This window comes from Amblyomma mixtum, chromosome 3, assembly GCF_055824585.1.
Source record: "Amblyomma mixtum isolate Tamu chromosome 3, ASM5582458v1, whole genome shotgun sequence".
NCBI lineage: Eukaryota > Metazoa > Arthropoda > Arachnida > Ixodida > Ixodidae > Amblyomma > Amblyomma mixtum.
Window position 1 is genome coordinate 99842323 of NC_143014.1, and position 20554 is coordinate 99862876.

The window sequence follows — 20554 nt, forward strand, 5'->3', positions numbered from 1 at the left end:
CCGTAGCGACACTGGGCCATGAGGCACGCCGTAGTCGAGGGTTCCGGATTAATTTCGATCACGTGGGGTTCTTACGCCACTGATCCACCGTGGTTGCTGGGAGAGCTTGGTGAAAATTTGCTGCCTCACTTAACGACGAGGAAATAACTGCTATCCCGCAGCCGTTTCGAGCCCCCGTTTTCGGTCGGGCCGTCTCTGCTGACCAGCGTCGGCCGACCGCGCGAGCGGCTGTCGACAGCTGCTGCTGCTGCAGTGGGGGGAGCGTTGCGGTGCGAGGTCGTCAGTCGCGTCGTTTCTTGAGCGCGCTGCGTGGCTATTTTTAAAAGGGTGGACCGCGGCTGGCGCAGCCATCGGACCCGGGGCGGCGGCCGCGCAGCGACTGATCAAATCAGGCGCGGCTTTCGAGTGTGACACAATGGGGCGGCGTACAATCGCCGTCGTCGGAAGCGGCGAGGAACACGCGCCCGTGCGGCGGCGGCGGCGAGCGTTTTGTTTTTCGGGCGCTCGTCGAGGGAAGTCCGAGCGACGCGCACACCTCGCGAAGGGGGCGACTCTTGGCAGCGCGCTCGTCGCGGCGAGCGGGGGCGCGCAGTTGCGGCCGCTGCGGCCACCCATGAGCGGCCCACTTTCATGAACTGCATGTGCTCCAAGAAGAGGAGACCGCGCGGGGATGGCGACATGTACCTGCCCCGCGACTCGCACGGTAGGTGCCGCCTTCTCCGGCGCTGACTCGGTTGTCGCTTTTTGCTGCCTGGCTGCCGATTGTTGGGGCCGGCGTTGCTATTTATTCGCCTCCGGCCTGGATTAGCGCTGACCGAATTCCGAGAGGAGGCGTCGGAAACGTTGCCGTTCCTCAGTGTGTTGTGGAGCCCCTGCCGCGCTGAGCAGTTTTTTTTTTTTTGTTCTTGACATTCTTAAACTGAAAGCTCTGCGCAGTATTCCCGTGGAACGATCCTATACAGTCGCTTAGCCAGTGATGCGTGCCTTCCAATATTGGTACGACGCGTGCAAGCTCTACGAGTTCAGCGTTACAGGCCAATTAGTGACGCCGTCGCGGCATTGAAAGGCTTCCTTGGTTGCCCGTAACTGAATGAGAGGAAGATAAGATGGGAAACATTAACGGTTACGGATTCGATCTTCGCACCTATAGGAAAAGCTCTCACCACTGTCAGTGTACCATTTGTGAGGATGACTCGTTGCTCTGCGAGTAATGAGTTGTAGAACTAGTTGCGAAATCTACATGCGTCGCAAGTTGCCGAGATCTTGCGACGCATGTTTGTACTAGCGCGCAAAACCCGCTCGTGCCCGGAACCTGCAGCTAACGACCCACCGCGATTGAAAATTGCGCCGGAAGCCATGTGCATTGAACGTCCCGGCCTGGGCGTCCTCTTCTGTCGCGGGCTGCTTAAAACGGAACGGGTCGCAGCCGCCACCGGCTGACCACTCGCGAAGTGACTTTCGTGTTTTCGCTGGACGTCAGTTGACGCCCAGCGGCTCTGGGTGCTGCGCTGGCCTCGTTTGGCGCGGCGTCGCGAGTTGTTGCCGGGGGTCGCTGGCGCCAGGCCTTCAAATGAATCATTGTTCCGATGCGACGTTCCGTTTCTGATCGGCCACGCTACGCTGGCGTGGGAAAACGCGCGTGCGCCGCGCTGCCATGGCGACCTGGCTGGGCTCAGGTGCGCTCTGTGCACGTGCTTTTTCCCGCTTCGCCGATGAGGCTCCTCTAGAATGCAACTGTTGGCTGCAGTGAGGCATGCCACACAGCGCTGTGTGGCCCAGGAGCAGAGACGTGTTTCCATTACATTTGCTACACTAGGTTCTCTTAGGCGGTGTCGATTTGAAGTGAGACAACTGAGCTTCTCTAGGAGCTCGTCGCCTGAGGGTGGGGGGGGGGGGGGGGGGGGGTGAGTTTGATTTGGCAGGACTCGTCAAAAAGATCAGAGATCTCACTTTCCGGCGAGGGCCCTAATATGGCCTTGGCGCCGTTTCTTTTGAAGCCAAATTTTTAAAAAGTGAACCCGGTGTACTTTCATAATTTTTTCTTTTCTCATTAAAAAATGACTGCAATCCCTATAGTCGGACACAGCTCAAGAACGAAGCGGCACACAACCGTCATCAGAGGAGGCTCTCCAGCCAATGATGCCGACCGATTGTCATCACCTTGCCGTTAATTCCATTTCATCTGCTGGCCACCTCTGATGTCACGCTAGGCGATTAGCCGCTACGGAGGTGGACTTTCCTTACATTCCCATAGGATTTGTTCGTCTCGCATCGTATGGGACTGTAAGGAAAATCCACCTCCAAAAGACCGTCTACCGGCTCCCTCCCGGGAGGCCTGGCTTAGGCTGACAAGAACACGCAAGCCAAGCTTGCGGACTGGGTGGGAAAGGTCGCCTTCCCTTAGGGGGCCGTTCATCCCACCCCATTGATCTTTTAGATCAATAAAGTTTCTCCAGTAACCGCTACGGCATGACTATGGCCTTGGCAAACGGTCGACGCAGTGGCTTGAGGGCCTCCTTTGAGGGGTGTGTGCCTCTTCCTGCGGCTTCCAGAGCACAACTTCTCTTCCTACCCCTGGCTTCTTCGCAGTATATGTGCAACGGCACGGCTGTTATCGTGGCTGCACTGCCATCGCAGCTGGCCGCCTGCTGTTTTTTTTTTTTAAGTGCAAGCCACTTGACCGTGCACGCAGGTGGGCTAAAGCCCGCCTGCTTTCAAGTAATGTGCTCAAATTATTTTGTTGCACTTCTGAACACACGGTGGAAAGTATTTTCCTATCTATTTGTTATTAACTAAAAGTAATTGCTTGCGTAATTTTACGTGAAAAAAATAATTGCGGCTATTTTTAGTGTCGTGTCCTTTTTTTATACGTAAATGTGAAGCATGGGAGATGGGTGCTAGCGCGGAGACGAACGCGCGTTGTGTTTTCCGTGTCTTGGTTTCATGTGCTTCTGCCCTGCAGCCTGGTTTTATTCGTGGTTAAGGTTACGAGGAACTCGCGGATAACATAGCTGTGAATGAGAGTTCGCTGTGCGCGACATCGTCTACTCTAAGCGACTGAATTCTTGTGCAGACCGGTCTGTCGTAATTTTCGTAATTAGCCCATAATCTGGACAAGTGGTGCCGCGAGCAGTTCATTTTACCTCACAAATGACGTTTGATTATCCAAAGGTTGCGCTTCCCTTGACGTAGCCTTAAAAGTAGCGCGCACAAACAGCAGAGAAGCTGAGACAGACAGCCACAGCACTGAACTAGAAACTGAAATGCTTAATTGAAGAAAACGGAATATATAGAGGGAAAAAGCTCATGTCAAGTTGGATTAATCAAATCATGAACACGTAATCTGTGGTTATCTATAAAAAAAAAAAAACATTCTTGTCATGTAGACAGAGAGTGCACGTTTGCTTACGCACGTGTCAGTCCATTCGCCAGTGTAAAAGGCCCCAGATCACGTGTCACCTGATCGCGCTCTCTGAACGACACTGTCGTGCTGTTTAGGTGCAAGTACAATTGCTGCACGTGGCGCATTGTGCAGCTAAGTGCGTGTATGGGGGTGTTTTGATGGCGACAAAAAATTCCCCGGAAATCGCTGGTCCAGGCGTCGGCCCCTCCGCCCAGTGTACACGGTCGTCCACTTCGAGTTTGATCACCGCTTCGTACAGCCAGATGTGATAAACAATACCCGTGGTGCATGAAATATGAAATGCGTACTTTGCACTGCGCACTTTGCATTGGGGGCATTAGCCGTTTTTCCCGCTTTTCTGTCGACCCAGAAGCAGATCTGGCTGAGCGATCTGGGGTAACCACTTGCGCACGCGCAAAACTGACCTGATCTTTTCAACTATAGTGCGCCATATCGTGGACATACGATACCACTGCATAGTTGCGTTTCTCCTTGGACCATGAGAGAGAGAGAGAGAAACCTTTATTTCATGATTAATAACGTGTGGTTCCCCGTGGCCCCAAATTGCTGGCGGGCGGCGGTTGAGTCGGTCAGCCGCTCGTTCCATGAGAGTCCGGTTCATGATCAGGGGATAGTTTTGGGATTTCGCGACATTGCCACACCATGTGGCAGATGCCGGGGTGCGCCCCGCAGTGGGGGCGTGAGGGTGTAGTCCGGGGCTGTTTCGGAAGCGGTCAAGGAGTGTGGGACTTAGGAAAGAGCCCGACTGAAGCTGGCGAAAGATGCTAGCCTGATGGCGAGAGAGTAGAGGGTGAGGTGAGGGATAGTGTTGGCCTCCGAGGTGTAGAGATGTGGCATAGGCAAATGGGGTGAAAGGAGGCTTGTGCAGGATTGGCAGCTGTTCCCCGGCAACCCGGTGATCTAGCTGTGGGACGAGCGTATTAGCACGGTCATTACCGAGGACACCCGCGTGACCAGGTAGTGCGAAGAACTGGCTAGTAGGCTGAGGCGTCAGAGGGTTGAAAACGGTTGAGCAAAAAATTGCGGTATGCAGAATGGGAGTCAGTGAAGATGGTAACTGGTGTGCGACGGAAATGATAGGTGATTGCTCGGGTGAATGCGCGCGTTTCAAGTTCCGTTGGTGTTTGGGAGATAAGCCGAGTGGCCGCGTGACAGAGTTGAAGCTGAGCGTCTACAACCACCGAGACCCCTCGTCCCAGGTGAAACGCGGGAGCATGGGCGCCGCCATATTTGGTCACATGACCATTCCGCCATCGCTGGCCTTCGGGCCTTCTCGTTTCGACGGCTGCCGGCGCGCAGGTGCCCGGCTGCAAGACGCTTCTCCGGCTCTCGCTGTGGATAACGAGCTGCCGGACAGCACGAAAATTTCTTGTGAGTGCGCATAGAACGTGTTGGTGCTGGAAAATGTTTGCTTCAACCAGCCGATTTAGTCGTCTCCTTCAGACTGTCGGCATCGGCTCGAATGTGTCAACAGACCGCGGTCAGCTACCTGCGCGTTCATATTTCAATTCACCACGTAACAACGTTTGTGGACCGCATAACTTGTTGTCGAACTGCAGATTAAAAGTGGGCCATTGCCTGCAAGCGTGCTTTTTAGAGCTCGATATTTTTGCCGAATGGAGGATTATGTGTTCACAGCTATCAAGAACGTTCGCTGCTCAGCACTGTGCAAGCGACTTACAGCCGAACGTCCGCGTGCGTGTGATGGCCGGCCGATTGTCTAGATATTTACTTTATCCTCCGTTAACATTCTGGCTTCCAAAGGAAGAATATGGATGATTTTCAAGGACCCCTTCAGAAGCTCAGCGACGTTCGACCGTGCTCTCTTGCTGAGTAAAACTGGAAACTGCTCGGAGTTCAGCACCCGCAGATTGTGGGTTTCTACGTGGACACAGGCCACCAACCACCGCGTAAGCAGTCGGAATAAGCTGGAATATTCGAAGTCCTGTAATGATAAATTTCACCGCTGTCCCGTGCATTAACACACTTCTGTAGAGCTTTGCACTCGGCGACAGAATTGCATGTCGAAACGCCTTCTTTGAGGACTTTTGCAAACGCTCAGTTGCCGCTTCCAACGTGCTAGCGTTAAGTAGGCACGATAGTTTAGTGAGCACCGTGCCGACGCCAATGAAGCACTTATTGCAAAGGTATGAAAAAGCACGAATCATTCGATGTATTGGATCAGTGTTTGTCGAAGGTGAGAAAGGTTACAGGCATATGTACGCTCGTTCTGCCATTCCCGCAGCTACTGCTGGCGTTGAATTAAACTGGCACGCGGCGTTTGTGATATGTTTATTTTTTTCGTGGAACAACACATTAACGTTCTGTTCTGCTTGGAAGCAACATGAACTCGCAAGACAGCTCCTCCGAAAACAGCGGTAATTGTTTCGCGGTTTCGTGTATGTAACAGGCGCGTCTATTTTTCCGACACTACACCGCAGGGATATGATATCTAGATATTAATTCAACAAACTGCTAAATTCATTCACAGCTAAATAGATTCAACAATACGCATGACATCCGTATCACAGCTGGGTTGTTTAAGAGTCACTTGACGTTCGTACACAAGCTGCGAAACAGCGTTTCGCACTGCGCGGCGATGCTGCTAACGCCGGCTTCGAAGGCCAGAAGTGGCAGACCTCCTAGTGGCGCCATCTGTCGTGGACAGAGCAAACTGCTCTCTGTAAACGGTCTATAGCATACAGGTTCAGATCTTGACAGAGCGAAGACAGTGTGGCCGCATGGCATCCAGTAGCAGGTGTTGCGTAACTGAGTGCTAGCAGGATGAAGATGCCCTGGGTTTAGCCTGGTTTAGGTAACTGCACTCTACGCAGTGAAAGCAAAATTTCGAAAGCGCCGCCCCCCAAAAACGTTACAACGATGCCTCTTTTTTACAAGTTTCAAATAACCCGACCTGTGGTCGACTAGTTCGGGTTTTACGGACATTGGATCGTATCATGGATTGCCCGTACACGTGTTTAACCCCACGTTGCGCTTCATGCAGCGACTTTACTCCGCACCTAAACAGAACGACGGTGTTATTCAGACACCGCGATCAGGGGACATGGGAGCTAGCTGAGGCCGTTTACATCGTCAAATGTGCGGACAAGTGCGTGAGCCAACCTATACTCTCTGTCTACATACACGAGAAAGGAGTTTGCTTGTCATTTATTTATTCATTGGGATAAATAAGGCCAAAGACCCAAGCGGGAGGGGCATACGTACGAAACATGCATGGCAATAAAAATACAGAAAACAAGAATAGGTAGATGAATATATATATATATATATATATATATATATATATATATATATATATATATATATATATATATATATATATATATATATATATATATATATATATATATATATATATATATATATATATATATATATATATAAGAAGGGGATGAAGATCGGATGGATCCGGTAGAACATAAACGTAATTCGGTTGACACACGGTAGAAAAACAACAACTTTATTCTAACGTTTCGACCAGGGTCTGGCCTTCGTCAGAGTGATGGGGTACAGGCAAAAGACACATTTTGTAAGGGAATGTACGCGGGGAGGGAACATTCTGATTGGCGCATCGCAGCGGCAAACACCTCAGTATGAATCGCCAGTGAATGATAAATGTAGTCAACAAAGCTCAGTCAAAAATTACTAAATCATCGTGGAGGATAACTGCAATCACATTGTGAAAAAAAAATGTAAATAATACAAAAATGTTTTGGTCCTAGCTCAAATTCACAAGAAAAAACGAACAACAACAACAACAAAAAAATAAAAAAAATAATAAAATCATCAGACACGAGAACACAGGTGAATACTACTTTTGATTAAACAACGCCTCTTGTGAAATGGTGTGGTACTAAGATGCGGTGCTGTTTCAGAGATAAACCATTTACTAAGACAGAAAAAAGCGGCGCTAACAGTAAAAAGAGGACGAAAATGATCAGTGTAGATGAAACACGGCATGATACTATAAAGTGTTGCGGTTATGACGATAGACATGTCAGCTTCCCGACATTTTCATTGAGACCACAAGAAACAGTATTAAATTTGTGTATAAAAAATGATTCACGAACTTCGCGTTCATGATGGGTCTTGAAGCCTGATTCCAGTGATGGGCCTGATTCCAGTAAAGTTACTTGAATTTTTTCGAAAAGGTGCTTAGTGCTGTTCACATGTTTAGAGATAGGAAGGCTAGGCACTGTCTTGCAATGTGCTTTGTGATTATTAAAACGATATCTGAATGGTGTGTCTGTTTGGCCAATATACTGAATTTTGCAGACTGAGCATTCAAGCATGTAGATTACGTTGCTGGTATCACATGAGTAGTTTCCCCGAATTTTCACTTTAAAGTTCGATGCAGTGCTGGAAGCCGTTGCTGATGTCATCATCTGCGCGCAGACTTTGCAACGTGATTTATTACATGGATGACAGCCAATCGACACACTTGTGCTTGTTTTAGAAGAAGTGAGAATGTCACTGAGGTTTTTGCCACGGCGATAGACGACCCGGGGAGCTTGTTGAAAAATGTGTTTGAGTCGATCACTTTGCATGAGAATGACATGGTGTTTTTTCAAAATGCCCGCGACGTTTGGAACCGATGCTGAGTGGGTTAGTACCAGGTTGATATGCGATTGATGGGATGGTTGGTGTTTTGCTTTGAGGAGTGCCTCACGGTGACTGAGGAGTGCCTCAGTCAGGGCGTTTCGTAGGTTAGTACAGTTTCTTTCGAAGTCGCGCTCGTCAGAACATATCCGTCTAAAGCGGACAGCTTGTCCATATGAGATGCTAGTCTTACGGATATGTTCTGACGAGCGCGACTTGCAAACTGTAAATCCTTTCAACTGTAGCTTCCTCAGCCAGGTGAGAGCACAGAGGCAAAAGTTTACCATCGGGAGTCCCTCGTTGCTGGCGCTGTAGTGCAGACTTGGAGCCAAATAGAATGGCGACTCTCAGCCGAAATGACGACACTGCGTTTTGCAGGCGCCCAGTTCAAGGTATTTCAAGGTCAGTCACTACAACCGTGCCGTTGGAATGTCTGCCGTTTCCATAATTTCGCTAAAGAAATCTGACAGATCACGTAGTCTTTTCTTCTGGAGATTTCGAAGCATTTGATTGGACATGCCATCAGGACCCATCGGGCAACGTCCCCGCAATCCCACAAGGACAGTCCGCTACTCTTTCATTGTGAGCAGTTTGTCCATGGCAGTGCTGAGGGGCCACTCCCCATGGCACGGGGACAAGGGACCGTTCCCTGCCTAGTCTCTGCTGCACCCAAAGACGGCGCCTGTGACGCCAGGTGAAAATTACCGCTGTGCTCCAGCCGTATGTGCGGAAAAGGTGCAAGCTCCGAGCACTTGGGAAATCCGAACAGTTATTTCCACAGCACTATGTTTAAAAGATTTTTGAAATTGGACATTCTTCGTTAAAGGTGAGAAGGAAAACAACAAAGAAAAAAAGGGCTAAAAGTTTTTTTATTAGACAAAGCGTATTTGATAACCTCTTTTGTTTAGACGCCTTTTTACTCAGCGGTAGTCAGTAACAGCATTTCCTCAGATCGTCGGTCCGAAAGAGCACACCGCGATTTGACCGTGCGTGAAGGGAAGCAAATAAAAAAAAAGCCTCTGTGTACAGGAGCACACGACCACGTTGCCGTGTTGCATTCTATGAAGGTGGCTTTGAACGCAACAGCGTTACGCGTCTCGTTCAGCGGAGAAACCGCCGCAGTTGGCGTTAGCTTGTCGCGAAAATCGGGATTGCTCGAGGGGGCCTTGACTTCACAAGCACATGACTTCGCGCGGGTAATTAAAACACACCACAACGATCACATAGTCTAATGATGATGTCACTACAGAATTTCTCATTTGTCACCACCATTGCTTAGCACCGCTGAAGAAAAAAAAGCAGTTGCTGGAAAGAAAAGCTGTCGAGCCGGGACTTGAACCGCTGCCTCTCGAGTCATGAGCCGGGTACGCTACCCCTTTCCAGCCTTCAAACGTGTGGGGATACAATGCAATAAAGTCAGGTGGCTTTTGGAAAACTGCAGCACTCTTAGCAGGCAGTGAACATTCAGACTTTTTCAGTTGTGTTAGTTTTCAAAACCGCAGTACAGTTTCATCATCACAGTCTGTGTCCTTCATCACATCATGGATTTTTAAACGTTCGTTTGACTTGGTTAAAGGGAGGTCTTGTGAGAGATAAAAGCTTGTAAATAAATAAATAAATAAATAAATAAATAAATAAATAAATAAATAAATAAATAAATAAATAAAATAAGTGTCCGTGTCTGCGAAGTGTTGTGTTTGCAAGGAGGACACCAGTGCGCTGAAGGGACGGACCCATTGACGCTGTCGCGTCATTCATTTAAGGCTGGGCTTAAGTGTCCCCAAAATTTTTATCATAGCCACGCCGACTGGAGGATCCTGGAGGTGTAGTTAAAGGGACTGTGCAATAAATTAATTGCGATTACGTAAAGCAGACGAGAGAGAGGCATTCCATCACTCGTCACCCCAGCGCAAGAATGTTTGAGCTAGCATGAATTAAAAATCCCGCTCCTCCTCTCCCCCCTCAACTCGTACACGCGGGGCACCAGAAAAAAAAAATAAAGAAAACAGCTCTGGGACTGGGCCCCGCCCATGAATACGTCATTCGCTGACGTTCGGTTTGCGACTTCCGGTTGTCGTACCCAACCGACCCAACACCCCAGCAGCACCGTCGGTAACGCCTCTCCGGTCTCTCTCCGCCTTCCTGGATTGCGGCGCGCGTCGGATTTCTTTGCTAAGAGGGAACAGCGCAAACACAGGAACGAACAACTTTTCTTTCTTTGCCTGTCACTGCGACGAAGGCGGTGCGAGTGGCTCCCGAGCTCCCGACAGAAAGAGGCGGCAGAGGTAAATTGAAACCATATGCGCGAAGGCAATGCCCTGGCTCGCGCTTGCCCGAGGGGGTCGCGTAGCGGCACGAGCAGACGATGTGCCCGTGACGTCTTGGCTGCCGCGGCTCCAGCGAACGAAAGCGTGTGCTGGCCTACCGACGCCACGGGACTAGTGACGTATATTTTCCCGATTTTCCCTTCAAAATCGGTCACTGCGGAGACACCAATCGGCCCGCGAATTTCAAAAACCCCGTTTTAAAAAAAATCATAGTAAATTGCCGGCTCAGTTCCGAAGACTCATACTTAGAGTCAATGATTCTGAGCAACATTTCTAAGCATTGAAAACACTTACAAGCGACCTTTAATTCGTTGCATAGTCCCTTTAAGAAACTCAAGTTTCACAAGCGCATCTTGAGAACTACGGATTTTATAGCGTTGCTCCTCCAAATGAAATGAATGTCTCAGATGATGCATTTGACGCGACCGGCGCTGATTGACCCGCATGTGGAAGAGTGCGTGACCTTTGTCGTGCTTACAAAGTGAACAGCAAATGTTCTGTAATTTCATGAGCATGAAGGTATTCACATTGACTTTATTCCTCATTTCTTCTGGTACAGGAAAATGCAAGGACAAGGACTTAAAGGACTATACACACCTAATCTTAGTTGCGTATTTTCTTCTTTCAAATGATGCGTTAGACATCAGAATACATGGGTCACCGCGTGGTATTCGCCTACGACCGCTAAATAATTTATAATTGAATTTCTTCTCTCATGCTGTTTCGGTTTCATCAACCGAACGATCGCCGTGACGTGTGGTTGACTTTTTGGCCACGTGAGGCACGAAAACACCTGCAATGTAAACGTTAACTGCTGAGTAGTTTTGATTTCCTGCAACACTTAAATCAGCCTGCTTCAAGAGCTCGAAGGGCAACAAACAACGTATCAGCAGTTATATTGCCGTTTTTCCGTGCCTCACGTGTCATGAAGCTCAACTACACGTCACAGCCATGAGTTGATGAAACCGACATCAAAACAGCGCCAAGAATGAATTCGTTTTAAATTATTTATCAGTCATTTACTAGGCGAATATCACGTGGTGATTCATCTATATTAATGTCTAACGCATCGTTTGCAAGAAAACACGGAAGCGAAAATTTGGTGTGTGTATTCCTTTACAGCTGCTATGTAAGGCCTCTGCCTCTTTTGCTGGCAGCGTAGAGCGGTTACAAATAATACAGCAGTGAAATATAGTGGAGGTGCATGTTACGTAACTATAATTGTAAACAATGTCTCTACATAGTGTAAATACACGTTGAGATTAACAAGCTCGTACACATGGTTTATGATAGTTGGCATTGTTTTCTGTAGCAGTTGTTGCACTGCAGTACAAAAATAGAAGAAAATAATTACATGCACGTACACTCTAAAACACTTATACCCATTTATGCACACACATTCATATATTCAAGAAAATCTGTATACTATACACTGAAGATCTACGTACAGAGAGCACAGCGTGTGCATGCTTCACAAATAAAATCAAGAACTTATTACATGGATTTGTGAAGAAGTTCCCCCTTAAAATTTTATATTGGAATGCACATGCCTAACCCATTACTGCAGACTGGAAACATAGTACTGTTATTTATTCATTCTGTTGGCAGCAACCCCAACTTGAAATAGCCGCGAACGAGTGTTGTTTCTACTATAACGGTGAGCCTGTCTCCTTGTCCCTTTGTCACCGAGGGTGCATACGCGTATTGTAATCTGTCAGCCAAACAGCGAACGTAGGAAAAAAAAAAGGACTGACCGGGCCAATGGCGTTGACATCATCACTTCCCACTTCCCTTTTTTCAATGCACTACCGGCTGAGCGAGCGCCGCCTAACCAAAGTTTGACTCGCAGCAGTCTCAAAATCTGCGGCACACTTTTTTTTTGTTTGGTTTATGGGGTTTAACGTCCCAAGGCGACTCAGGCTATCAGGGAGGCCGTAGTGAAGGTTCCAGTGACGGGCCTCTATAGAATTTCGCCTTCTTTTTTTTTTTTGAGTATCGATTATCGCTAAAATGCACGATACACTGAAATGTGTCTTCGATACCGATACTCCGGTACTTTCATTTCTGGCGAGCGATACCTAATATCGATACACAAAATGTATCGAAAGATAGTATCGAAGATACACGTACCTTCTATGCTTCCCATGCCTGATTTATCGCGTCGAATGGCTACATAACTGTTGCGCACAGTAAAAAATCGAGATACGCGGCGCGAAAAGCGCAGTAAAGTTCACTTGGTGTTCGTTATATCCCGTCGTAGGAAAATTGTATTTCGTAAAAACGAGATATCCAAGTGGGAATAGCTATTTCTTTGTTATATTCATTATTTCGCAGCAAACTGTTCCGTTATAGCGAGGTTTGACGGCGTACATAAGAAAGGGTGAAAGTATTTGTTTGCGCATGCAATGTGATTCCTGAGCTTTTATTACTGCTTGACTTGAATGCAGCGAACTAGCGAAAAAATTCCCGGGGCACTTAAGGAACTTACGTGTGAGTAATGCGGTAGCATTGCAATTCTATTCCAATTATACTTCAATTCTATTCCATTTCCTTGCAGTTGTCAGTGCCAGTACTGATCATTGCTGGTTAACATTTCGTATTTCCCCGCCTTTGATGATGTCACACCATTTCGACCAATCGAAAGTTTTGTAATGCCGCTACTTTCTTGGGTGACGCCGGTTTTTCGTGTCAGTGAGCCATCCATCTGATGATTTCGCATTAATAACTAAGCCAAATCTGTCCGGCTTCTTGCAGAATGACCGCAGTGCCGATGCGAAAAAAAAACGTTGGGTTTCCAATTGGTTCCAATTGTGTATTTGGAAATAATTGGTTTCCATTGGACATTCAGGTTAGAATTCATTGATTCAAATTGGTTCCAGTTGTATATTTGGAAGCAATTGAAAGCTCCAGTTGAGGCATTACAATTGGAACCAACTGGACATTCCAATTGGTTCCAATTGAAAGGTCCAGTTTGCTCCAGTTGAGATCAGAAGGTTCCATTGCACAGTTGGAATCACTTGGAAAGTCCAATCAGACCCTACGGTATGTCACCTGGGTGACAGTATATACATAAAAAAATTTCCCGCAACTCTATTAAAGTACAATAAAAAAAACTGCAGTTGGTAACACTGGGCATGGACCGCGGCATCCTATATTACTAAGGAGCTGTGTCGTCCGTTTCCTTGTCTTTTGTGCTCGTCTTCGTTGGCGCTGTTTATTCAAGATGCTTAACCAACTAGCCCGCCAAAACGTGTTAAACCTTTCTAAGAGCATAGAAACTCAAAATCACGCTATTAGATTTGTTCATTCCGATTATACATCCTACGCAAGTGTAACCAATCTGAAAAACCGATCCAGCTTGCCATTATTAAAGCACCGTCGAAAACTAGCCAGTTTAGCCCTTTTTCATCGTTTCTACTATTCATTTCCGTTAAGCATCTACGTCACGAAACACTCCCTGCTTTCAGCTCGTCACAAAAACAGTCAACAGGTGTCATACCCTTACCCAAAAACACAAACATTTGCGCAGCCTTTCTTCATCCGAACAACAAAAGATTAGAACGGCCTTCCCAATGCCGCTGTAATAATAGAAGACACGCTTGCATCAAAAGATAAGCTTAAATCTTTAGAGACATTTTAGGTTTTCGTGTACCTTTTCCCTCTAACGTTGACCGATTACACTTTGTTTTACTATGCGGTTTTTACTGTTCTCTAATCCGTTATTGAATTCTTACCCACCGTTCAGCGCTTCTTCCTGTCTTTTATTCTTGCCTTGTTTTTTCTTTTGTATTCGAAAGCATTTGAGCGTTTTGCATTTTGATTTTTGCATTTTGATTTTTGACTCCATCTAGTTCGAGTCGATGGCAGCCCCAAGAGCTAGAAGGTAAAATGTTCGTAGGCACTTCAAACAAGTAGCAGAAGCCGCGCGATATCGTGTTCGAGGAGGATGATTCCTGCGGGCCCGCGTCTTGATTCGCCGAATCCTCTTGAGGACCGTTGAGCGACCGTTGAGCGTTTTTTTTTTGGCACCAGAATATCGTGCCTCTCAGCAGGCCTTTTCCGTTCCTTCAAGACTTCTGACAGGTGTCTTGAAGGGCAGTCGTGGAACCTTGTTGGCGCCGCATCTTTCGCAAGACACGGTCGCCGCGGTGTAGGTACGAGTACATGGCCCTTGTACATGGCTTCCCACGGTTTCGGCGCGAGATGAGGCTCGAGATGCTCCAACATAAATAGTCTGAAGGCGGTCCTTACGTGGGATGGCATTTCTCCACACTTTCAAACGTTTTTCGTCCTTTGGTGCCGAAAACAGCGACAACTTTTCTTTGCATGACTTGTAGCCTGTCATTCATCGCGGGGCAAAGCACTTTTCTCCCATCGTCGAAGCACCGGCGACAGCACCATACACCACGAAAATCAAAATGCAGTCTCAGTCGAAGAACTACAATACAGACCGAATTGGAAGTCCGTGCCGAGCAAAACTTATGTTCAATGCCGCGTTCACTGCAAGCAGACGACAACGACGCAAAAAGCGGAAGTGCCTTTTTTTTCAGTGTCGCCACCTGTCGGCAGGCAGTAAAACTGCGAGACTTATCGTGCAACTTTGGGAACGCAGGGCAAGCCAAGCGGCATCGTTGGTACACCTCTCTATTCTTACGTCAAAACCGTGTGCCAACCAACAGGACCCATGCCCATATTTGTTTACAAACGTCAAAACCGTGTATACACGGTTTTTTCATCCGTGCACCAACAGCGTCTATGCCCATGTTTGTTTACAAACGTTTTTTTTTAACAAACTTGGGTGCTGATGGTGATACTAGTATAATACTAGCCTCGGAGAGCTTCCGGTACCAGCATAGAGTTTCTTACTATTACGTAGAGGGAAAGCTTCTATGGGAGTTTGCGTGGAGCTCCCTCAAGACCACTTCAGCCACCATGGGCGCTCAAAGCACCGTACGCCGGTGAGCTACCGACTGTAGAACTACAACTTTTGGCAAAAAATAACGCAAAAATAAAAGCTGTTCGATAATCAAGAATGTCCCAACGTTCAATATCTTGTCTAATGATTGCAACAAATGAGCAGAAAAGTATGTAACAGCAAAGCTTGCCCAAAATAATGGGTGACTCGCTCTTCTATTGGCCAAGTATTGAACACTACAAAAACTATAATTTCCTGTTTAACAGGCGCACTTTTAAAAGGAAATATGTTTTTAGAAAAACATTTGTTGCTTAAAAGGTTTTTAATGGCATTTCGGAAAAAGAAACCTTTTATTGGCGTCGTGTGTTGCGGTTTCGCTACTATGGCTTTTGCACACTGCGTTCGCGCCAGTCGTCTGCGCACACACGAACAGCGTTTTCGGAATGAAACATCTTAGTAGTAACACTCTGTGTTCCCAAAAAAATACGACTGTTCCGCACCAAGTAGCTATAGTGCCAGTATATTCTAGGCACTATAAAATCATAGAGTTTCTTACTATTACCTAGAGGGAAAGCTGGCAGCGCTGCACTTCAGCCACCATGGACGCTCAAAGCATCATGGGGCGGTGAGGCTACTTGTTGCGGGACAGTCGTAGTTTTTCAGGAACACGGAGTGTCATTACTAAGATGTTTCATTCCAAAAACGCTGTTTGCGTGTGCGCAGACGACATTGGCGCGAACGCAGTGTGCAAAAGCCATAGTAGTGAAAACGCGACGACACATGACGCCAATAAAAGGTTTTACTCTTCCAAAATGCCATTAAAAGACCTCTTAAAGTATCTAAGCAACAAAATTAACATATTTGCTTTTAAAAGTGCACCTGTTAATTACGAAATATTAGTTTTTTTCATGGAGGAAGGAAAACTAAGGAGAGGCCCTTCGTATTCCCAATGCATTGGCGAGAATTTGGCGGAAGTGACGTCAAAATTTAGGCTTAAAAAGTCGGGCCACTAGCAACGTTGTCGTTGTTGCTAAGAAAACTCGGGCCACTAGCAACGGCGTACGGCGTCGTTAGCGCCGTTGTTGCTAGGGGCCCGAGTGTTTCTCGGTGGCGGTGGACGGGCTTTCGGCACGGTGTGTTCGGCCTTGTGTGTTAAAGTCTACATGCCTGGCGTCGTGACGTTACGCACGCATCTAGGATTGTTTTTAAATGCGGCAAATAACCGCTGATTTGATATTTTGTTCGTCAAACTTGGTGTCGTTACGCGGAGCGATCGATGCATTGAAATGAATCTCGCGAAAAGGTGGCACTCCGGAACCGCGCTTCGACACGCGAAGAAGCGTTGATTGTTTTGATCAGCGAACTTTCGCACCTCACTAAACAGCACAGAAACATGAAGCCGCTTTCGGCGATGCTGAGCTGCGTTTCGAAGGCCACACGGCGGGTGTACGGTAGCCCGAGGAGGATGGTGAGCTGAGATATAAGCGGCGCGCAATGTCGTCTTTCTTCGCCTGGCGTCGGAAAAGGTTCACCGCACCTGTGCGCCGGTCTGTGTCTAGGTGCGTGTTTGCGGGGAGTGTAGCGGCGAGCGGCGCGGTTTTTTTTTATACCTTTCTTTTACGAAGCGCTTGAGAGCCGCGCGCGATACCCGCCCCGTAGCTCGGTGGAGAAAGAAGATAGTGAGGAAAGCCGAGCCAACTTCCGGTTGCGGGGCGGCTTCACAAAAAGTGACGTCAGGACCTCTCCTTAGTTCTTTCCTTCCTCCATGGTTTTTTTTAGTGTTCATCACTTGGCCAATAGGAAAGCTAGTCATCTCTTATTTTGGGCAAACTTTGCACTTAAATGCTTTTCTGCTCGTTTGTTGCAATCATTAGACAAGATATTGAATGTTGGGACATTCGTAGTTATTGAACAGCTTTATTTTTCTATTATTTTGTGGCCAAAAGTTGTAGTTCTGCAGTCGGTAGCTCACCGCCCCATGATGCTTTGAGCGCCCATGATGGCTGAAGTCAACGTTCCATTAACGTTGGCTGAAGTGGCCTCGAGGGGTCTCCATGCAAACTCCCATAGAGGGGTCGCAAGCTTTCCCTCTAGGTAATAGTAAGAAACTCTATGCTATAAAGTAGTTCATCGGTCCATGATGCTTAGAGCGTCCATGGTGGCTGAAGTGCAGCGCTGCCAGCTTTCCCTCTAGGTAACAGTAAGAAACTCTATGGGTACCAGTAGCGCGGCGTTTGAAAATGGGGCCATTTTTTTACCTACAGTGTAGCCAGTGTATCATGATTTTTTGATACACTTGCTACACCAGTGTAGCCAGTTTAGGTAAAAAAAATGGCCCTAATGTTTTCGCCGGTGCAGACGACACATGTCACAAAAGCACCGAAGTTTGAGCCATTTTGTATTGATCCATCTTGAAAAAATATAGCTGCAAGAAAAAACTGGGACGAAGAAGGACACATGCGACAAGACGACAGCATTCTTCCTGTCGTATGCATAGAGTTTCTTACTGTTACCTAGAGGGAAAGCTGGCGGCGCTGCACTTCAGCCACCATGGACGCCCAAAGCATCATGGGGCGGTGAGCTACTTGTTGCGGCACAGTCGTAATTTTTCGGGAACACGGAGTGGCACTACTAAGAGTTTTCATTCCGAAAACGCTGTTTGTGTGTGCGCAGACGACTTTCGCGCGAATGCAGAGTGTACAGACCATAGTAGTGAAAACGCGACGACACACGACGCCAATAAAAGGTTTCACTTTTCCGAAATGCCATTAAAAAAACCTCTTATAGTATCTAAGCAACAACATCTTTTTTAAAAACATATTTACTTTTAAAAGTGCGCCTGTTAAGTACGAAATATTAGTTTTTTATTGTTCATTACTAGGCCAATAGGAGAGCGAGTCGTCTCTTATTTTGGGCAAACTTTGCACTTAAATGCTTTTCTGCTCATTTGTTACAATCATTAGACAAGATTTTCAATGTTAGGACGTTTGTAGTTATCAAACAGCTTTATTTTTTATTATTTTTTGGCCAAAAGTTGCAGTTCCGCAACAAGTAGCTCACCGCCCCATGATGCTTTGAGCGCCCATGGTGGCTGAAGTGGTCTCAAGGGGTCGCCATGCAAACTCCCATAGACGGGCCGCCAGCTTTCCCTCTAGGTAATAGTAAGAAACTCTATGGTCGTATGTGTGTCTTTTTCGTCCCTGTTTTTTCAAGATGGACGAGTGTCCCGCTAGTTTTGATATAGTGTACTAGAATTCTAGTATACTATAGTTTTGATAATAATGCGCAGCAACCGAAGCATTCCGCGCTGTGTTTGATAATGCGCCGATGCAGGTGATGATAAGGCGATGCAGGTGTTTGATAAGGCGCCGATGCTTCTCTTTTCCCCTGGTGTTACTGCTTGCTTGAAAAACGCGCCCGTCCAAATTGCTCCAAACAGAAGTGTTCTAGAGCTAAATCGCAGTGTTGCCATAAAACAAAACAAAAAAAGTTGGACAAAACTGTGTATAGCAGTGACAGAGCTTGCGCGCCTCTGCAACCAGTACTAAAATTGGCTCGGCGTTTTCTCTTATGAATGCTCTGCAAACGGCTGCGTCCGCGATTTTTGTGACCGCGGAAAGCCTGTTCGCCGGATCCGTTATGGTAAAATATTACACCCAGTGAATATGTGACCAAACCTAGACACAAGTTATACGAGGTGTTTCACCTACGACTGTTAGCAGTTTTTAGAAATAGGCTTTTTGAGTTAGAAAAGCGCTTTCTTCGGCATTGCATTTTCAGCGGTAGTGTATATCAGAATACAGCAAAGACGTGTGTAACTAGCAGGCTGGTTAACTAATATTGAACAGTAAACTTTTCAACTATTGCAGTTAGGTTCCTCATTTATTGAGAGGTTTGTAGCCTGCCGCAAGTGTTACCCATATCAGTTTTTAGACTTTCGAAAATGCCGTTCTCGTCGCCACTGAAGCGCAAGAAATTTTTGTTGGCAAAACCGAAACCGCGGAGCCGGAGAGAGCGCTAACCCACTGATCTCCACTAGGTGGCGCGAGCCATGCTCTACGATATACGAGTGCGCGTCACGCAGTGGCTTGGCGCAGCGGTGTGCTTGTCACGTGATCTCTGGCCACTCGTCGCTCTGACCCGGCCGTTTCAAAAAGAGCACGGGACAACCGGGCCGCTATGTGACGCGCCGCCGCCCAGCTCAGGGTGGTGTCAGCCTTTGTCGCACCGCTTTCCACCGCCCTCTAAAAAGTAATCCGTGCCAGTGCAGAATTGCCATAGGAACGGCGCCGGGTGGTTTTCAAACCTCTTAGTGGAAGAGAACGTTATGGGAAGATGAAAGGCACGGTAGCTGTCATGCGAAGCGCAAACTGAGCTCTCGGGCATTCAAGCTTGGCCGTGCTTAAGGAGTGCTCCGTCTTTCCACAGTGGTTCACGAAGTACCTGCTAAGGGCTCCGCCACCGAAAATCCACAATGGTTGCCCGGTAGTCCAGCAGCCGTGCTAGCCTTGTGTTGTGCTCTGCTGTGCTGACTGATGCTGCATTAAATTGTCCTTGCTATTCTTTTGCCCTCTAGCACTGGGATACATTATGTCCCACATTTGTGAAACTGAGGTGAGAGAATGCCTGACCTATATGTGAGCTCTGTCTCTGAAAGCACAAGAGCTCAGAAATTGGCTGCAGTTGGTTTTATGTTGACTGGTTGAAATGTGGACATACATGAACAGTAGTGTGCAGTACACAGGGCAGAGGAGGTTATGAGCAAAGGAAGGGTGCTGTAACTACAGTTGTTGTGGCAGTGGTGGCAGCTTCCAGGATGCCAGCTTTGGCCTTGATGTAATAAAATGGCATCAAAGGATGGCTTTGCCTTGCCAGCTGCTTGACATGGCACTGTGTATGTATACCGGTGTTTCAGTGAGCACTTTCAAAAATTCTAAGAGTAGGTTGGTCGAAATAGATAGCAAACCTTTTTAGGAAAAAGGCAGCCACGATGGACGTCAGTTATTTTGAAAACCATGCTAATTAGCTTGCTGTGCAACCAAAATTTACTAATGAACTTTTCATACATGCAGTCTGGTGGTAAATGCCAATGGTGAGTTAAAGCCATGAACAAAACAATGCCATATTAATTTTAAAACGTTAGCATTAGAAGACTGACCATAAAGAAAAAGTGTCTGGCGTTGTCCGCCATAGTGTTGTGTACACTTGTCACCTGCTGGCAGAAACCTGGAAAATGTCTGGTGTCTGCAAGCACATGTTGTGTACACT

The 20554-nt window shown here is 47.2% G+C and overlaps 1 protein-coding gene across 6 annotated transcripts in view; it reads left to right on the forward strand.

Moving 5' to 3' along the window:
* The window catches only part of CYLD (ubiquitin carboxyl-terminal hydrolase CYLD), a 110592-nt gene that overhangs the window by 24191 nt on the left and 65847 nt on the right, over positions 1–20554 (forward strand). The window contains exon 1 of one of the 6 annotated variants that reach the window (XM_089580402.1): positions 480–703. The exons of the other annotated variants lie outside the window; for them this stretch is intronic. Coding sequence (XP_089436528.1) covers positions 631–703 — 73 coding nt within the window. The 5' untranslated portion in view covers positions 480–630. Of the gene's footprint in view, positions 1–479; positions 704–20554 lie in introns of those variants that run through there. 6 annotated transcript variants of the gene reach the window in all.